The 21,100-nt window shown below is 35.7% G+C and overlaps 1 protein-coding gene across 2 annotated transcripts; it reads right to left on the reverse strand.

Moving 5' to 3' along the window:
* Window positions 1-11,628: 11,628 nt before the first annotated feature.
* LOC121939457 (ras-related protein Rab-11B) lies at window positions 11,629-21,040 on the reverse strand. 2 transcript variants are annotated; one of them, XM_088077906.1, is made up of 6 exons: window positions 20,980-21,040; window positions 19,184-19,347; window positions 14,183-14,378; window positions 13,906-14,099; window positions 13,714-13,794; window positions 11,629-12,379 (listed from the first exon to the last, which is right to left on the reverse strand). In XM_088077906.1, the coding sequence occupies exons 2-6, from the start codon at window positions 19,206-19,208 to the stop codon at window positions 12,234-12,236; spliced, it is 642 nt and encodes a 213-aa protein (XP_087934032.1). In that variant the 5' UTR covers window positions 19,209-19,347; window positions 20,980-21,040; the 3' UTR covers window positions 11,629-12,233. The 2 variants fall into 2 exon arrangements, with proteins under 2 accessions (XP_087934032.1, XP_042338415.1); XM_042482481.2 differs by lacking the exons at window positions 19,184-19,347; window positions 20,980-21,040 and adding an exon at window positions 17,562-17,764.
* Window positions 21,041-21,100: the final 60 nt, after the last annotated feature.

Below are 21,100 nucleotides of genomic sequence, written 5' to 3' on the forward strand. Positions count from 1 at the left end.
GGGGACGGGTCCAATTTTGACATTTTTGCCTTACTATAGCCTTGGTTTTTGGTCATTTTTTCTCGACATGCTATTTTATGGTTTTTTTGGACGTTTTTGCAACTTTCTATGCTATGGCATGTTTTGGCACGCTATTTTAGTTGGTTTACAACTGTTTTCAGCTGTTTTTGGGATGGGTCCAATTTTGACATTTTTGCCTTACTATAGCCTTGGTTTTTGGGTCATTTTTTGGACATGCTATTTTTTGGGGTTTTGGGACATTTTGCAACTTTCTATGCTATGGCATGTTTTGGCACGCTATTTTAGTTGGTTTTCAACTGTTTTCAGCTGTTTTTGGGACGGGTCACATTTTGACATTTTTGCCTTACTATAGCCTTGCTTTTTGGGTCATTTTTTGGACATGCTATTTTATGGGTTTTTTGGACGTTTTTGCAACTTTCTATGCTATGGCATGTTTTGGCACACTATTTTAATTGGTTTTCAACTGTTTTCAGCTGTTTTTGGGACGGGTCCAATTTTGACATTTTTGCCTTACTATAGCCTTGGCTTTTGGTCATTTTTTTTCGACATGCTATTTTATGGTGTTTTGGGACATTTTTGCAACTTTCTATGCAATGGCATGTTTTGGCACACTATTTTAATTGGTTTTCAACTGTTTTCAGCTGTTTTTGGGACGGGTCCAATTTTGACATTTTTGCCTTACTATAGCCTTGGTTTTTGGTCATTTTTTCTCGACATGCTATTTTATGGTGTTTTGGGACGTTTTTGCAACTTCCTATGCTATGGCATGTTTTGGCATGCTATTTTAGTTGGTTTTCAACTGTTTTTAGCTGTTTTTGGGACGGGTCCAATTTTGACATTTTTGCCTTACTATAGCCTTGGTTTTTGTGTCATTTTTTTGACATGCTATTTTATGGTGTTTTTGGACATTTTGCAACTTTCTATGCTATGGCATGTTTTGTACGCTATTTTAGTTGGTTTTCAACTGTTTTCAGCTGTTTTGGACGGGTCCAATTTTGACATTTTTGCCTTACTATAGCCTTGCTTTTGGGTCATTTTTGACATGCTATTTTATGGGTTTTTTGACGTTTTGCAACTTTCTATGCTATGGCATGTTTTGGCACACTATTTTAATTGGTTTTCAACTGTTTTCAGCTGTTTTTGGGACGGGTCCAATTTTGACATTTTTGCCTTACTATAGCCTTGGTTTTTGGTCATTTTTTCTCGACATGCTATTTTATGGTGTTTTGGGACGTTTTTGCAACTTCCTATGCTATGGCATGTTTTGGCACGCTATTTTAGTTGGTTTTCAACTGTTTTTAGCTGTTTTTGGGACGGGTCCAATTTTGACATTTTTGCCTTACTATAGCCTTGGTTTTTGTGTCATTTTTTCGACATGCTATTTTATGGTGTTTTGGGACATTTTTGCAACTTTCTATGCTATGGCATGTTTTGGCACGCTATTTTAGTTGGTTTTCAACTGTTTTCAGCTGTTTTTGGATGGGTCCAATTTTGACATTTTGCCTTACTATAGCCTTGGTTTTTGGTCATTTTTCTCGACATGCTATTTTATGGTGTTTTGGGACGTTTTTGCAACTTTCTATGCTATGGCATGTTTTGGCACGCTATTTTAGTTGGTTTACAACTGTTTTCAGCTGTTTTTGGGATGGGTCCAATTTTGACATTTTTGCCTTACTATAGCCTTGGTTTTTGGGTCAATTTTTGGACATGCTATTTTATGGTGTTTTGGGACGTTTTTGCAACTTTCTATGCTATGGCATGTTTTGGCACACTATTTTAGTTGGTTTACAACTGTTTTTAGCTGTTTTTGGGACGGGTCCAATTTTGACATTTTTGCCTTACTATAGCCTTGCTTTTTGGGTCATTTTTTGGACATGCTATTTTATGGGTTTTTTGGACGTTCTTGCAACTTTCTATGCTATGGCATGTTTTGGCACACTATTTTAATTGGTTTTCAACTGTTTTCAGCTGTTTTTGGGACGGGTCCAATTTTGACATTTTGCCTTTACTATAGCCTTTGCTTTTTGGTCATTTTTCTCAACATGCTATTTTATGGTGTTTTGGGACATTTTTGCAACTTTCTATGCAATGGCATGTTTTGGCACACTATTTTAATTGGTTTTCAACTGTTTTCAGCTGTTTTTGGGACGGGTCCAATTTGACATTTGCCTTACTATAGCCTTGGTTTTTGGTCATTTTTTCTCGACATGCTATTTTATGGTGTTTTGGGACGTTTTTGCAACTTCCTATGCTATGGCATGTTTTGGCACGCTATTTTAGTTGGTTTTCAACTGTTTTTAGCTGTTTTTGGGACGGGTCCAATTTTGACATTTTTGCCTTACTATAGCCTTGGTTTTTGGGTCATTTTTTGGACATGCTATTTTATGGGTTTTTTGGACGTTCTTGCAACTTTCTATGCTATGGCATGTTTTGGCACACTATTTTAATTGGTTTTCAACTGTTTTCAGCTGTTTTTGGGACGGGTCCAATTTTGACATTTTTGCCTTACTATAGCCTTGGTTTTTGGTCATTTTTTTTCGACATGCTATTTTATGGTGTTTTGGGACATTTTTGCAACTTTCTATGCAATGGCATGTTTTGGCACACTATTTTAATTGGTTTTCAACTGTTTTCAGCTGTTTTTGGGACGGGTCCAATTTTGACATTTTGCCTTTACTATAGCCTTGGTTTTTGGTCATTTTTTCTCGACATGCTATTTTATGGTGTTTTGGGACGTTTTTGCAACTTCCTATGCTATGGCATGTTTTGGCACGCTATTTTAGTTGGTTTTCAACTGTTTTTAGCTGTTTTTGGGACGGGTCCAATTTTGACATTTTTGCCTTACTATAGCCTTGGTTTTTGTGTCATTTTTTGGACATGCTATTTTATGGTGTTTTGGGACATTTTTGCAACTTTCTATGCTATGGCATGTTTTGGCACGCTATTTTAGTTGGTTTTCAACTGTTTTCAGCTGTTTTTGGGACGGGTCCAATTTTGACATTTTTGCCTTACTATAGCCTTGCTTTTTGGGTCATTTTTTGGACATGCTATTTTATGGGTTTTTGGACGTTTTTGCAACTTTCTATGCTATGGCATGTTTTGGCACACTATTTTAATTGGTTTTCAACTGTTTTCAGCTGTTTTTGGGACGGGTCCAATTTTGACATTTTTGCCTTACTATAGCCTTGGTTTTTGGTCATTTTTTCTCGACATGCTATTTTATGGTGTTTTGGGACGTTTTTGCAACTTCCTATGCTATGGCATGTTTTGGCACGCTATTTTAGTTGGTTTTCAACTGTTTTCAGCTGTTTTTGGGACAGGTCCAATTTTGACATTTTTGCCTTACTATAACCTTGCTTTTTGGTCAATTTTTCTCGACATGCTATTTTATGGTGTTTTGGGACATTTTTGCAACTTTCTATGCTATGGCATGTTTTGGCACGCTATTTTAGTTGGTTTTCAACTGTTTTCAGCTGTTTTTGGGATGGGTCCAATTTTGACATTTTTGCCTTACTATAGCCTTGCTTTTTGGTCAATTTTTCTCGACATGCTATTTTATGTTTTTTTTGACGTTTTTGCAACTTTCTATGCTATGGCATGTTTTGGCACACTATTTTAGTTGGTTTACAACTGTTTTCAGCTGTTTTTGGGACGGGTCACATTTTGACATTTTTGCCTTACTATAGCCTTGCTTTTTGGTCATTTTTTTTTTTGACATGCTATTTTATGGTGTTTTGGGACATTTTTGCAACTTTCTATGCTATGGCATGTTTTGGCACGCTATTTTAGTTGGTTTTCAACTGTTTTCAGCTGCTTTGGGGACGGGTCCAATTTTGACATTTTTGCCTTACTATAGCCTTGCTTTTTTGGTCATTTTTTTTCGACATGCTATTTTATGGTGTTTTTGGATGTTTTTGCAACTTTCTATGCTATGGCATGTTTTGGCACTCTATTTTAGTTGGTTTTCAACTGTTTTTAGCTGTTTTTGGGATGAGTCCAATTTTGACATTTTTGCCTTACTATAGCCTTGCTTTTTGAGTCATTTTTTGGACATGCTATTTTATGGTTTTTTTGGACGTTTTTGCAACTTTCTATGCTATGGCATGTTTTGGCACGCTATTTTAGTTGGTTTTCAACTGTTTTCATCTGTTTTTGGGACGGGTCAACTTTTGACATTTTTGCCTTACTATAGCCTTGGCTTTTGGTCAATTTTGGACATGCTATTTTATGGTGTTTTGGGACGTTTTTGCAACTTTCTATGCTATGGCATGTTTTGGCACGCTATTTTAGTTGGTTTTGAACTGTTTTTAGCAGTTTTTGGGACGGGTCCAATTTTGACATTTTTGCCTTACTATAGCCTTGGCTTTTGGTCATTTTTTTTCCGACATGCTATTTTATGGGTTTTTTGGACATTTTTGCAACTTTCTATGCTATGGCATGTTTTGGCACGCTATTTTAGTTGGTTTTCAACTGTTTTCATCTGTTTTTGGGACGGGTCAACTTTTGACATTTTTGCCTTACTATAGCCTTGCTTTTTGGGTCATTTTTTCGACATGCTATTTTATAGTGTTTTGGGACGTTTTTGCAACTTTCTATGCTATGGCATGTTTTGGCACGCTATTTTAGTTGGTTTTGAACTGTTTTCAGCTGCTTTGGGGACGGGTCCAATTTTGACATTTTTGCCTTACTATAGCCTTGCTTTTTGTGTCATTTTTTTTTTGACATGCTATTTTATGGTGTTTTGGGACATTTTTGCAACTTTCTATGCTATGGCATGTTTTGGCACACTATTTTAGTTGGTTTTCAACTGTTTTCAGCTGCTTTGGGACGGGTCCAATTTTGACATTTTTGCCTTACTATAGCCTTGCTTTTTTGGTCATTTTTTTTCGACATGCTATATTATGGTGTTTTTGGATGTTTTTGCAACTTTCTATGCTATGGCATGTTTTGGCACTCTATTTTAGTTGGTTTTCAACTGTTTTTAGCTGTTTTTGGGATGAGTCCAATTTTGACATTTTTGCCTTACTATAGCCTTGCTTTTTGGGTCATTTTTTGGACATGCTATTTTATGGTTTTGGGACATTTTTGCAACTTTCTATGCTATGGCATGTTTTGGCACGCTATTTTAGTTGGTTTTGAACTGTTTTCAGCTGCTTTGGGACGGGTCCAATTTTGACATTTTTGCCTTACTATAGCCTTGCTTTTGGTCATTTTTGGACATGCTATTTTATGGGTTTTTTGGACATTTTGCAACTTTCTATGCTATGGCATGTTTTGGCACGCTTATTTTAGTTGGTTTTGAACTGTTTTTAGCAGTTTTTGGACGGGTCCAATTTTGACATTTTGCCTTACTATAGCCTTGGCTTTTTGGGTCATTTTTCCCGACATGCTATTTTATGGGTTTTTTGGACATTTTTGCAACTTTCTATGCTATGGCATGTTTTGGCACGCTATTTTAGTTGTTTTTGAACTGTTTTCAGCTGCTTTGGGGACGGGTCCAATTTTGACATTTTTGCCTTACTATAGCCTTGGTTTTTGGTCATTTTTTCTGAACATGCTATTTTATGGTTTTTTTGGACGTTTTTGCAACTTTCTATGCTATGGCATGTTTTGGCACTCTATTTTAGTTGGTTTACAACTGTTTTCAGCTGTTTTTGGGACGGGTCCAATTTTGACATTTTTGCCTTACTATAGCCTTGGCTTTTGGTCATTTTTTCTTGACATGCTATTTTATGGGTTTTTTGGACATTTTTGCAACTTTCTATGCTATGGCATGTTTTGGCACGCTATTTTAGTTGGTTTTCAACTGTTTTCAGCTGTTTTTGGACGGGTCAACTTTTGACATTTTTGCCTTACTATAGCCTTGGTTTTTGGTCAATTTTTCTCAACATGCTATTTTATGGTTTTTTGGACGTTTTTGCAACTTTCTATGCTATGGCATGTTTTGGCACTCTATTTTAGTTGGTTTACAACTGTTTTCAGCTGTTTTTGGGACGGGTCCAATTTTGACATTTTTGCCTTACTATAGCCTTGGCTTTTGGTCATTTTTTTTCGACATGCTATTTTATGGGTTTTTTGGACATTTTTGCAACTTTCTATGCTATGGCATGTTTTGGCACACTATTTTAGTTGGTTTTCAAGTGTTTTCATCTGTTTTTGGGACGGGTCAACTTTTGACATTTTTGCCTTACTATAGCCTTGGCTTTTGGTCATTTTTTCTCGACATGCTATTTTATGGGTTTTTTGGACATTTTTGCAACTTTCTATGCTATGGCATGTTTTGGCACGCTATTTTAGTTGGTTTTCAACTGTTTTCAGCTGGTTTTGGGATGGGTCCAATTTTGACATTTTTGCCTTACTATAGCCTTGGTTTTTGGGTCAATTTTTGGACATGCTATTTTATGGTTTTTTTGGACGTTTTTGCAACTTTCTATGCTATGGCATGTTTTGGCACTCTATTTTAGTTGGTTTACAACTGTTTTCAGCTGTTTTTGGGATGGGTCCAATTTTGACATTTTTGCCTTACTATAGCCTTGGTTTTTGGTCAATTTTTCTCAACATGCTATTTTATGGTTTTTTGGACGTTTTTGCAACTTTCTATGCTATGGCATGTTTTGGCACGCTATTTTAGTTGGTTTTGAACTGTTTTTAGCTGTTTTTGGGACGGGTCCAATTTTGACATTTTTGCCTTACTATAGCCTTGCTTTTTGGGTCATTTTTTGGACATGCTATTTTATGGGTTTTTTTGACGTTTTTGCAACTTTCTATGCAATGGCATGTTTTGGCACGCTATTTTAGTTGGTTTTCAACTGTTTTCAGCTGTTTTTGGGACGGGTCCAATTTTGACATTTTTGTCTTACTATAGCCTTGGTTTTTGGTCATTTTTTCTCGACATGCTATTTTATGGTGTTTTTGGACGTTTTTGCAACTTTCTATGCTATGGCATGTTTTGGCACGCTATTTTAGTTGGTTTTCAACTGTTTTCAGCTGTTTTTGGGACGGGTCCAATTTTGACATTTTTGCCTTACTATAGCCTTGGTTTTTGGGTCATTTTTTCGACATGCTATTTCATGGTGGGTTTTTTTTAACCTTTTTTGCAACTTTCTATGCTATGGCATGTTTTGGCACACTATTTTAGTTGGTTTTCAACTCTTTTCAGCTGTTTTTTGACAGGTCCAATTTTGACATTTTTGCCTTACTATAGCCTTGGTTTTTGGGTCATTTTTTAGACATGCTATTTCATGGTGGGTTTTTTTAACCTTTTTTGCAACTTTCTATGCTATGGCATGTTTTGGCACACTATTTTAGTTGGTTTTCAACTCTTTTCAGCTGTTTTTTGACGGGTCCAATTCTGACATTTTTGCCTCACTATAGACATGCCATTTCATCCCAAATTATGGTGTTTTTGGCCTTTTTTGTAACTTTCTATGCTATGGCGTGTTTGAGGGTTATTTTTTGTTTTTAAATGTGGTTTTCAGCTATTTTTGAGACATGTCATATTGTGACTTTTTTGCCATTTTATAGCCTTGCATTTTCGGTCATTTTTTGGACATGCCAAATTATATTGTATTTGGTCCTTTTTGCAACTTTCCATGCTATGGCGTGTCTTGGCAGGCTACTGTAGGCGGTTTCCAGCTGTTTTTGGGACATGCCCTTATTTTTAGACATTTTTGCCCTGCGTTTTCTGTAATTTTTTCCATATGCTATTTCATGGTGTTTTGTGCCCTTTTTTGCAATTTTCAATGCAAGGGCGTATCTCAGTAGGATGTTCTGTTTCCAGCTGTTTTTGGGACATGTCATATACTGACATCATTTACTGTCATTTTTTGAAATGCTTAATTACGAGGTTTTGGGCCCTTTTTGGCCTTGTTTCACACGTATATGATTAGGCATCTCTACAAGCTATTCTATGTTGTTTTCATCTATTTTTGGGAGCAGTCAAAATTTCACTTTTTTCAACATACTATATTATTTTTTTAGTTATTTTTTTGACATACCAAATCATGAGGTTTTTGCCTCTTTTGGCCTTTTTTCCCCACTTTGTATTCTATGACATCGCTCTACAAGCTTTTCCATGTCGTTTTCATCCGTTTTTGTCAGTCAAAATGTAACTTTTTTTGACATACTTTACTATTGCATTTTTGGTCATTTTTTTCACATGCTGAATTATGGTGTTTGTGGCCACCCCCCCCCCATGTGGTTTTCAGCTGTTTTTTGGACATGTCATATTTTGACACTTTTGCCATACTATAGCCTTGCTTTTTCGGTCGTTTTTTTCAGCAATTTTTAGGAGCAGGTAAAATCTGACTTATTTTGACATACTCTACTATTGCCTTTTTGACCATTTTAGTGACATGCTAAATTATGAGTTTTTTGGCCTTTATTCCCACTTTTTTTTACTGTGACACGTCACTATAAGTTATCCTTTGCTGTTTTCAGCTGTTTTTAGGAGTAGTCAAAATTTTACTTTGACAATTTTTTTTGACAAACTATTATGGTGTTTTTGGCCATTTTTTTGACATGCTAAATCATAACATTATTGGCCTTTTTTCCACTTTGTATATTATAATGCGACTCTACAAAGTAAAATATGTGCTTTACTATGCCATTTTCGGCCATTTGTTTCGACATGCTATACTATGAAGTTTTCCAGCATTTGGGGGAAAGGCCTTTTTAAAAAAAAAATAAACATGTCATAGTATGTCATTGTCATCCTATAGTATGTCATCAAAAATGACATAAAATGTGACAAAAATGTCATAGTATAGTATGTAGACAAAAATGACCCCAAAACATCATAGTATACGTAGTATGTTTTAAGAAATGGCCCAAAACGTGACAAAAATGTGATAGCATAGTATGTCGTCAAAAATGACTGAAAAAATAACAAAAATTTAAAGTATAGTATGCGTCAAAAATGTCACAAAAATCTGGAAAAAAAAGTATAGTATGTCATCAAAAATGACCCAAAAGGTGACAAAAATGTCATAGTATAGTATGTCATCCAAAATGACCCAAAAAAGTCATTGCATAGTATTTTGTCACAAATGATCCCATAACATCATAGAATGTCATCAAAAATGTTTGCCAAAAACATCATAGTATAGTATGTCTTCAAAAATGACCCCAAAACTTCATAGTACAACATGCCGCCAAAAATGACCCGAAATGTGACAACAATGTCATAGTATAGTGTGTTGTCAAAAATGACCCCAAGACATCGTAGTATAGTATGTTGTCAAAAATCCCCCAAATGTGACAAAAAAACGTCATAGCATACTATGTTGTCAAAAATGATCTTCACACTATAGTCTATAATCCAAAAAAGTCATCACAAATTCTCATAGTACAATATGTTATTCAAATGTACTAGTATGGTATGTCATTCAAAATGTCATAGTATATATGTTCACAATTTTACCAAAATGTCATAGTATAGTATGTTGTTCAAAATTTTACCAAAATGCCATAGTATAGTCTGTCATTTAAAAGTGACAAAAATATCAAAGTATAGTATGTTGTTCAAAAAGTGACTAAAATGTCATAGTGTAGTATGTCGTTCATAATTTTACCAAAATTTTGACATTTTTGCCTTACTATAGCCTTGCTTTTTTGGTCATTTTTTTTCGACATGCTATATTATGGTGTTTTGGGACGTTTTTGCAACTTTCTATGCTATGGCATGTTTTGGCACGCTATTTTAGTTGGTTTTCCACTGTTTTTAGCTGTTTTTGGGACGGGTCGAATTTTGACATTTTTGCCTTACTATAGCCTTGCTTTTTGTGTCATTTTTTCAACATGCTATTTTATGGTGTTTTTGGATGTTTTTGCAACTTTCTATGCTATGGCATGTTTTGGCACACTATTTTAGTTGGTTTTCAACTGTTTTCGGCTGTTTTTGGGACGGGTCCAATTTTGACATTTTTTCGTTACTATAGCCTTGCTTTTTGGGTCATTTTTTGGACATGCTATATTATGGTGTTTTTGGACGTTTTTGCAACTTTCTATGCTATGGCATGTCTTTGCACGCTATTTTAGTTGGTTTTCAACTGTTTTCAACTGTTTTTGGGACGGGTCCAATTTTGACATTTTTGCCTTACTATAGCCTTGGTTTTTGGGTCATTTTTTGGACATGCTATTTCATGGTGTTTTTTTTTACCTTTTTTTGCAACTTTCTATGCTATGGCATGTTTGGGTCAAAATGTCATAGTATGGTGTCTTATAAAGAGTCATGAAAATGTCATAGTATAGTATGTCGTTAAAAATTTAACCAAAAAGCCATAATATAGTATAGCGTTCAAAAAGTGACCACACAATCATAGTCATAGTCGTATAGTTTGTCGTTCAAAATTTGCCCAAAAAGTAATGTAGTTATTTCATTCAAAAAGTTACCAAACTGTTATAGTATGTTATGTCCTTCAAATTTTGACCAAAACGTCATAGTTTAGTATGTTGTTAAAAATTCAAACAAAAAGTCATAGTATACTATGCTGTTCAAAATTTGACCAAAAAGTCATAGTATAGTATATAGATTTTGCATGATTTTGGACAACATACTATACTATGACGTTTTTGCATTATTTTTGGACAACATACTATACTATGACGTGTTTCCATGATTTTGGACGACATACTATACAGTAACATTTTTCATGATTTTAGACGACAAACCATGTTATTGTGAGAGTAAAGGAACGACGCGACAGAGAGACAGAGTCAGAATCCCCTTCTGTCAACTCTGAATATTATGACTTTTCTGCATGATCTTTGATGACATACCATACTATGACATTTCCATGTGTTTTTGCATGATTTTGGAGAACATACTATACTTTGACAATTATGCATGATTTTGAACATACTATACTAGGACTTTTTTGCATGATTTTTTTACAACAAACTATACTATGATATTTTAATGTTATTTTCGAGTATTTTGCATGATTTAGGATGAGATTATACTACGACATTTTTGCAAGGTTTTGGATGACATACTACACAATGAAATGTTTCCATGATTTTCGGTGACATACTATGCTATGACCGTTTTTGCTTTATTTTTCGATGAAATACTATACCATTAAGTTTTTGTATGAAATATTATACTATACTTTGTCTTTTTTATGTAATTTTTTAAGATTTAGCATAATTTTGGACAACATACTTTACTATAATATTTTTATATGATTTTTTCTAACACACTACAGTATGACATTTTTGCATATTAGACAACATATTAGACTATGACGTCTATACGTAATTTTTGCTGCTTTTGCATGATTTTGAATGACAGACTATACTATGACATTTGCTCCAAGTTTCATTTTATGACATACTGGTCATACAAGTACATTTAATCTACTGGCACATTGTTCCAAGAAGTTATCACAAACTAAGACAGTGTAGTTGTGCTTTCTTACAATACAATCAAACAGTAAATGTAGGTTAACGCATGTCACTGATAAAACTAGTTAGAGCTCAAAGTGCCAATTAGGTCTTAAAATGTATGGAAAGGTTTTCTTTTCTTTTTTCTAAATAAAATGTCTTTGTAGTTTTTGTACAATTTAAATTTAGGAAGGCTGAATATATTTTGTCATAATTCAACACTTCACTTTTGTCAAGAATTTTATTGTAAATTTATACAGTTCTTGAATTTAAAGTAAAACAATGACAACTTAAGCCAAATATTCTTCAATAAATACATAATGAGGATATTTTTGGCATGATAACTTATCTGATGTCACAAGAAAGTTATAGGAACCAAGCTGTCAAACGCATAATACTGCTTCACCAGGTTGGAGTAACCGCCTGTGGTTTATTTACACAGCACCATCTCGTGGTAACCATTGAAATGTAGTTCACAACTTCCCTGTTGGCAACAGAGTTTCAGTTCAAACATCTTAGAGCTTCACAGGCTTTGTTAAGACAGCACTGCTTGTTCCTGCATTGCAGAAACCTTCACGTTGACTCCATGAACAACTCGACTGACCTATGACATAAAGGCTTCTTGAAGTTTTCTTTCATGGCAGAATAGAAGAGCACAAGTGAGTTTAAAAGTCCTATATAAAACAGAATGAAAGGTAGAAAGAAACAATAAAAGGATAGGGTGATAAGGGAGTTGGCCATAAGCAAAGCGACGGGAGCAAAAAGTGCACAGGTGATGTGATGTTGAGATGTAAAGAGGTGGAGGATGAGTGTCAAGAGGTTGAGTGTCACAGGCTCTGGCAGCACTGCAGTTTGTTGCCCTTCTGCCCGTCAGTGGTCGGGGGGACACTTATGTCTACTACATTGTTGCCTGGAGACTCATCGTGTGCAGATCTGTCCGCTATCTGCTTCTGTGACACGATGCGGTAGATTTCTGCAGAGCGAAATTCAAGAAAGAAAACACAGTAATGCTTCTGAATTATCTAAAATTCACATAATTGTTTTAATTTCTCTGTGTAAGAGCTATGGCACTGAAAAAAAAAAAAATTAATTAAAAAAAGAACTGCAGGCTCATGTCAAAATCGCAAAACACAAAGCTAACTATATAGCTTACATATTTCATTTTTCAGACAGTGACATATTTTTGCTATTTAATTTAACGCCAAATAAATCCTTGTAAAAACATAATACTCCTGGGCAGTTTAACAGGTTTCTACACGTATCAGACAATTAAACTTTATGTTTTTTAATGACTTTTTGAGATAATTTTAACCTAGGACTAATTTTTTGACAAATTCTTTTTTTCTCAGTCTAATGTCGTCCTGTGCATAGGAAGATTTTATGTAGGAATATGGTTATTTGAAAGAGCATGTTTATTAGAGTTACGTTAATCTATATTATGCGAACAGATAAAGGAAAAAATAAAGAGACAGCGCGGGGGTCTGTAGTTGGTTTAAAGATTTCTAACATCAGAAATGTGGAATTTCACACAAAAGAGTTTGAATCATTTAATGACTTTAAATGGCAAATACGACAGAGTTTAAAAGTGCGTAAGGACCTGCAGACACCCTGGTTTATTTCAGAGGCTCCTGGGATGCTTCAGAGATACGTGCTAACAAATTGTCAACGAAACTGAATGTTTGCTGTTTAATTTTATTAATATGTAAAAATAAAAAATTTTAGTGAGGTGCTAGTACGGACACAGCCTGCATTGTTCTCCAAACACAGGGGTGGCAAGAGATATTTTGGAAATATTTTGATTGAATATTTTGTTTCACAACATTTGTCATATCACCTTAAAAAGAGACAATATGATTACTTAAAAACTATGAAACTTAAAAATCTGGCAATTTAAAATGAGTCATAGACAATATTTGGTTACTTTTTTTAAAATGTTGGGGAACATTTGTTGAATTATGATCCCTCACTAAATGCATAACAGATTAAATATATGTATTACTTTTAATTAAAAAATAATACTTCAAATTTAAAAAAAATCTAAGGTAAAGAAAAAAACACAAAATAAAAAAATAGAAAAAAACTAAGTCAAGTGCACAAAACAACTGTATATCTTTCATAATGTGACAAAGTTCGTGCACAACAATAATAAAACTGAAAGCTCTCACTTATTTGTTCCTTTGCTGCCAGCTACTGCTGCAATACTAATCCTCTCTCATTGTACAAAATATTTTACCCTGTATTACCTGATGATATTATACTGGAAATGACAGATGTGCAACACTGAGATCTTGAACACAAGAGTCCTACCTGTTAAAATGTTCTTGAAGGCTTCTTCTACATTTGTGGAGTCCAGCGCTGATGTCTCAATAAATGACAGCGTGTTCTTTTCTTATGTGTGAAGAAGAAAGTTACATATAAATATGCATAAAATAAAAAAGTGTTTTACAGATTACAAGACTGGCTTTGCTCGCTTTATTAAAACAGCCGCTGCTGATTTACCTGCGAAGGCTCGAGCCTCGTCAGTGGGCACCGCCCTGAGGTGGCGGAGGTCGCTCTTGTTCCCAACCAGCATGATGACGATGTTGTTGTCAGCGTGGTCCCTCAGCTCCTTCAGCCAGCGTTCGACGTTCTCGTATGTCAGGTGCTTGGCGATGTCGTAAACTAGGAGAGCTCCGACTGCTCCCCGGTAATACCTGGTGACGGCATAAACCAGATCAATACACCAACAATATTTGTACTCAGTATAAATGACTTTACACACAGAAGGATTACTCACGCTGAGGTGATTGCTCTGTAGCGTTCCTGTCCAGCTGTGTCCCAGATCTGAGCCTTTATCGTCTTGCCGTCCACCTGGATGCTGCGGGTGGCAAACTCCACCCCGATGGTGCTCTTGCTCTCCAGGTTGAACTCATTTCTTGTGAAACGGGACAGCAGGTTACTCTTCCCCACTCCAGAGTCTCCGATTAGTACGACTGTAAACAAACAAAAATAATTATTTAACACTTGCCAGAGTATTGGTATAAAAGAAAATGTGACTCTCGGACTTGAAAGTATTCAAGCAGTTAATCCGTAATCAGGTGTGACAACATTTAAACCCAGTTTAACCTCAAACTGCCTCATCTACGGCTACTGCAGAATGTTTTTCTACAGTTTTTACCTTCATTTATGAATGTAAATGCACATGTATTAACATAAACAAGGTGATTTTTGCCTGCAGAATTACAAAAGTTGATGCTGACAGTTTTTTTTGTGAAGAGGACTACATGACATTGTTCATTTTAAAGTGTAAATTATTATTCTGAATAAAACATTAATCTCACAGGATAAAGGCATGCAGAAGACATGAAAACAAGAGCCTCCACACAGCTGTACAGCCTTATCCGCATTAGAAAAGTACAGTTAAAACAACCTAAAAAACAAATTAAACCATGTACAAGCATAATTTAAAAAAAAAAAAAAAGATTGTTAAAAATGTAACCAAACAAAAAATGTTAAGGAGAATTGAAAAACAAATAAAAATTATATTATAACTTTATATTTACAGCAAATAATCTACTCAAAATCCTTACAAACAGCCCGTTTCATACAAACTCCATGCAGTTATATACTGTGTTAATTTTTTAGGTTAATTGTTAACAGTTGTTCCGTACTGTTATGCTTTGAATATTACATAAATATCCATAAAACATATCTCTCTGAGTCAGGGACTGTCGAGGAGTCCGTTCGGAAAAAGGTTGGGAACCACTGCACGAGAGTCATCATTCAGCCGCAGCCATTTCAGGCAAAGTGAAAGTGCTGACTTGTTTTGCTGCTTTTCTTTCTGCTCTGAGAAATCCTTATCAGACTTTGCCCTGCTGGGACTGGCAGGAAGAAGCTGACAAAAACCTGCTCTTTGGGAAATCTGACTCGGCAGTTTCTCAAGGCCTCTGTTCCTGAGTGTTTTTAACGAGTCATCAGGATATCTAAGCGCTTTACAGCTGCTACTCTTCACCTACTGTACTTTAATACTCACTAGAAGGACGTGATAAAGCCGATGTGTTTCAGGGAAGGAAAAACGAGTTACCCCACTGCGAAAGACACGACACTGGGTGGATTTCCATAACTGATTTACACAAAACTTAAGTGATATTATATAGTGGCACTGGGTGGAGTTATGCGATTTCTCCTCTCACAATAACATTTTAATAAACATGGCGATGGATGTTCAAACATTAGCAGGTTTATTGTTATTGCAGCCACCGCACTAGCCGTTATTTCCAGTCAAAGGTGACATAGGCGTGTTACGTGAGCAAAAATGACAAGGTAAGCCCATTATACGTGGGAGCGGCCACATATGAGGGATTTCTGGGAGGTGATAGTCCATGATTTCATGAATTGTGGATTCAAAACTTCCGGATGATCCGCTCAACTTTTGACGAGTTATGTGATGCAATAACAGCTCTTGTGGCGCCTGCTGCATCATGCACAAGGAAGCCAGTTCCTACCGACAAGCATATCCACAGCATCATGTGACCCATAAAAGCCAAAAAAGTGTCTCCATTGCAGTTTTGCAAAACATGGCTTTTTAGAATCGCCTGAAATACCAGCTCATGTAAGCATATAAACATTTTTGCAATAAATTTGAGGGTTTTTTTAAAATTGGTGTAGTTACATTAAGCATATTTTATATTCACGATTTAAATTTGCACAATTTGAGGGTTAATGGAAACCCGCCTACTGTCTATCTGTATCTTTACAATAGATTTTGGAGTTATTTTACTTGTTAATAGAGCTTTAAATGACATTGCTCCTCCATATTTCAGAGAATTCTTTTCATTTTATGCCTCAGCCAGATCACAAGGTTCCTCCACTGCTTTACTTTTAAATGTTATTCATGCGTCTCATAAATGTCCTGCTGAGAGTGACGTCTTCTTTCGTGCATCTAAACCATGAAATTCAGTTCCTGCCTCTGGCTATTAGACTTTCAAGCTCTCTGTTTTTTGATATTTATACTTTCGCCTTTATTTTGGGTTTTTGCTTTGTTTTACTTTATCATCTATTTGTTAGTTTTTAATATTTTATAGTTGTAATTTTCTGGTCTTACACACACACACACACACACATATGTGTGTGTTAGAGATGAAGTTAATGAATTAATTGATGAGTAGCTGAGAAGGGGTAGGAAATAAGTTTATATTCTCCAATTCCTATTCCTATATAGTTTATTTTAATCTTTTTATTGTGTGTACAGATTTTCATCCATTTCAATGATTTTTTTTTAATTTTAATTTTTTTGTTCGAAATAAATACCACTCAAACCATATTAATTAATTTGTATATTATCATTATTATTATTATTATTATTATTATTATTATTATTATTATTATTATTATCCATATTATCTATTATCTATTATTCTTGCACTGTTTTCACATTTTAATTTAATACATTTACACTACCACCATTAGTCATCCTGGCAGCTCGATTATCATTTCACTGATGAATTTTTCTTTATATTCTTTATAGTATTTTAAATAGGTTGTACAATCTACTGGATGGCTCATTTTCTCTTGGGATGTATAAAGTATCAATCTATCTAGTATGTCAAAGTAGTAGTTTTACTCCCTCAGGCTTCAGGTTTACACCTGATCAGTGACTCCACCACAAAGGGAATCCTTGTTTACATTTCAACTCAATGTGTCTGATTTCATGAAACTGTCTAAAACAAATACGCCACTTGAAGTGCTTTGAACGTGTGTTACGGCCAGCTTCATTTTAAAGGCAATAAAGTTTAATTTAATTATTACACAAGTAAAGCTCCACCCGTTTGGCTAGCGACTAGCATGCAGGGCTAACTCACCACACGCCCTACTTTCTGTCAAATCTGTACCGTTATAGCAGAAATAATCATTTACAGCATAAATTCACGCGAATTAAAGCAGCAACACGCGTTGGGAAAAGTTAAACGACAAGTTAATAAGACATGACGAGTCTAAAAACGGCTAACTACTAGTTAAGGAAGCAGTTTAGCTAGCTCCGGTTAGCTGCCACCACCAGCTGATATTAAACTGACCACTGACGTTAGCACAGTTAGCAGGCGTGCTAACACCACAACGGCTAGTTTCCTTCTTAAATTACATCAAATAAGTTATTCGACAGTTTGTGTCCCGGTTACCTTTGAAGAGGAAATCATACTCGTCGTCTCTGTTCCCCATTGTTTGATCCGATCACCTTGCTGAGGTTGCGGTGATGACAGAAGATATTGTCCTGCCCTAAAACCGGGGTGCTGTGCCAAGATGACAGAAGACAATGCGCACATTGCGCAGGAAGAGCAGAGCCGCTGAGGGGCAGAGTTGCGTTAACGCGACGCAGTCATGTGACACACCGCCTTCTTCTTCGCCTTCTTCGTCTTCTTCTTCTTCTTTAGGGCAGACTAGGCGCGTCTGGCGCATTGCTGCCTCACGCTGTTGACACCGGTCATTACACCCTAACTGGTACCCACTGACCTAAATGCTGGGATATACAGTTGACCTGTGTCATGGACAAAATCAAGGATTTTCCTGTCAGTCCTGACCAGTTGTTTACTGGTCACTTCCTCAAACAGGATCTTTCTCCGCTGTTTAAGTTGACACTGAAGCATCACATGATGCAGCGTCTCCAGCACGCCACGTTCTTCACGGTTCCAGTAGACGACTCTGCAGCCCACAGTGACCTAGCCTGCTTTGCACTGTGTCCAAATCGTATACTTTTTATTTTTACTTTTAGTACATACTGCAGCTGCCCATACAAAGTACACACTGCTGTATGCAGTATGCATACAATTGGGACATACTAAGCTAACACTCGTTCAAATATTGGTTGACATTTTTTCACTCATTTATCTATTTAGCTTCGTGCAGTGATAGTATATTAAGATATTAATTGTACACACGAGTTGCAAAACGTTATTAGTACTTACACCTCAAAGCGCTGTCATCTGTCATTGTGTCTGTCATTATGTCAAACTGACTGTCATCTGTCAAATGTTTGTGCTCTCTCGGCTTTGTTAAATTTGCGCAACACCTCGGATGTATGTGACGAATCATCTGCTGCATGGAGGATTGTGGGTCGAATAGCCAGAAAAGCATGCTGGCTTGCGTACTGCAGAATGTGGCCAGATGTAGTAGGACATCCTGATATTTCTGGCATACTGCATTTTACATACTTTGTATTGAGACATACTAAATCTGGCATACTAAATAGTATGGTAGTATGGGTATTGGAACGAAGGGTTGGTTGCACCTTGTCTACCCACTCGCGGCTGAATAGAAAAAAGATGGCGACCCTTGCTCTCCTCCTCCCACTCTCTCTGCCATTGCTCTTTAATTCCCTCTCTAATCAAACTGCTACATTAACTTCTACCAAGTGACACCCTGACATCTACACTGTCCCGTCTTAGCGCAGCCTTGGCCGATTTGAAGCCTCGGGTACAGTAAGTTGATAAGTCATAAAGTAAAAGGGTCACTCCTGTTATGCAGAAGGCTACTGGAACAGTATTTGTATCAATATAACATTTCTGTTGCCATGATTTACCTCATATTTTCTTTAAAAACACAGAGTAATGCACATTAATTCTCTCTCATTCTCATATATATGTATATATATATACACATATGTATGTATGTATATTTAAAATGTGTAAATGTATTTTAAACAAATTGTTTTTTGATTAATTATGTCACCATGACATAAGAGCATAACAATAAATAAAGGAGTCATAACAAATGACAGAAGAAAATATTGATGGTTATCACCCACCTGAGACCCACAGCTCTGTCCTCATTCACATCCTCCGCTGCTGTGAGGAGATCCACGTTTACACGTTACGGTCGCTGTCGGGGAAACTGGAGGACTGGAGATGGTTAATGGCACCGGTGATGGTTGACTTAAGCGGACAGAGATAACATCCAGGTTTGGGGATCCTAGAAGGTGTAAAGAAGGCAAACAATCACTCAAATAAATCAAAACATTTTACTAAAGAGATTTCCACATCATCTTTGATGCAACATGTTCATGCGAAGGCCTTAAAAGGGCTCTCCAGCCTTTTTCTCACATATTTAGGGCTGACTACTGAAAGGTATAGACCCGAAAAGGAAATTAAAAAATATCCCTGGTTCTCATGGATTAAAACTTCTATTTATAATAAGGTAATGAGCACTTCTATGATCATCAAAAATGCTAATTTCTTTATTTATTTATTTATTTATTTTTACTAATGATTTAAAGATTAACACAAAGAATTGGAAGCAATACTAAAAAAACTGATCACAAAAAAATACCTGGTTCTCCATAATTATTGAAAAAAATTGTCATGCATAGACAAAACTTTGCCTACACTAGTTTTGCTGGTAAACACAGACAAGTTAGCAAGTCTTTAGGCAGCTAAAGAGATATGAAGCAATTATTTTGAAAGATAAATCAGAATAACTGTCTTTTTCAATGTGCAATTGAAATTTAAACTTCACTAGTATATCACTGATAAAAATCTCCAGCCTCAAAAACTTAACTCAGCACATTTCTGTGGACACTAAAACCTTGCATTAGTTTTAGTCAGGTATAAAATCACCATGAATACAACCATTAGAAATTCTTCCAGCAGAGGGAGCCATCATCTCTTCCCCTGGACACTTTTTTTTTTTTGCTTTATCTATCTAGATGCAGTATTTACAGGCAAGTTAAATGTAAGAAAATCAGCAGTGAACCCTTTAAATCCTGTATGACCTTTTTCTTACTGGTTGCACTTCATTATTCACATTCTGTCCGGCTGAATTAAATGTAATTAAATCCACTTTCATTATTTGTCCCAGTGGGCAATGTGAATTGCAGCAAGTGCAAAAACGATGTAAAACAAAACAAAAAAGAAGAAAGAATCAGGTGAAGAACAAACAAAATGACACAAAACCATGCAGCAGCTGGCATTAATATGTACACAGGGTGTAAAAACGGGCGCACATTTTCCAGAAAATCATATCCTTAATCATTATAATTATATATTTAAAATCATGTTACAGAAAAAAAATGTACCTATATTTTTTCTGCACTTTTTGGAGGGCGTTTTCTTGTTTGTTATTTTTATTTATTTGTTTATTTATTTATTACTTACTTTCAGGTAATTTCCTGTAACGTTTTATTACTTTCTTGTGTTTAATGTGTTACGTTGCTCGTTGCTCTCTCGTCACGTTTGTGAAAGAAATCAAACACATTTGCGTTTAAGCCATTTTTGTGCAATAACAACCACACGCCTTGATAAGACTTGATATCACACTTTCACCAGATAAGACAGACAATTTACAGCAGTATTTGACACTTGTTGGCAGACTTATTAGCGGTGTAAACTAATAATGTTATAATTGTTTGTTTTCAAGATGTAAGTCGTTTAATTTCTCTGATTTATTTTTACGTTTCAGCCAAAAGTGTCCAAAGTGGGACACCGTTTTGAGTACTTTGTGGAAAACGCACTTATAGTTTAGGTGAAGTCTTTTCCGGTTTCATCGAAAAACCTGTTGTGCCAGTTCTTATTTCCCATTAAACGTCTAAAAATATACATTACATACTAGCACTAGTTCCAGGGAAGCCCTCAGGTAGGTAGTTTCTATCTTTGACAAATGCATAACAAGCATCAGAAACACCTGTTGGGATTTTTACAAACACCCGCCCACCTCACATTTCGACCAA

The sequence above is a fragment of the Plectropomus leopardus genome, chromosome 5, assembly GCF_026936395.1.
Source record: "Plectropomus leopardus strain MGB_pleo_1.0 chromosome 5, ASM2693639v1, whole genome shotgun sequence".
NCBI lineage: Eukaryota > Metazoa > Chordata > Actinopteri > Perciformes > Serranidae > Plectropomus > Plectropomus leopardus.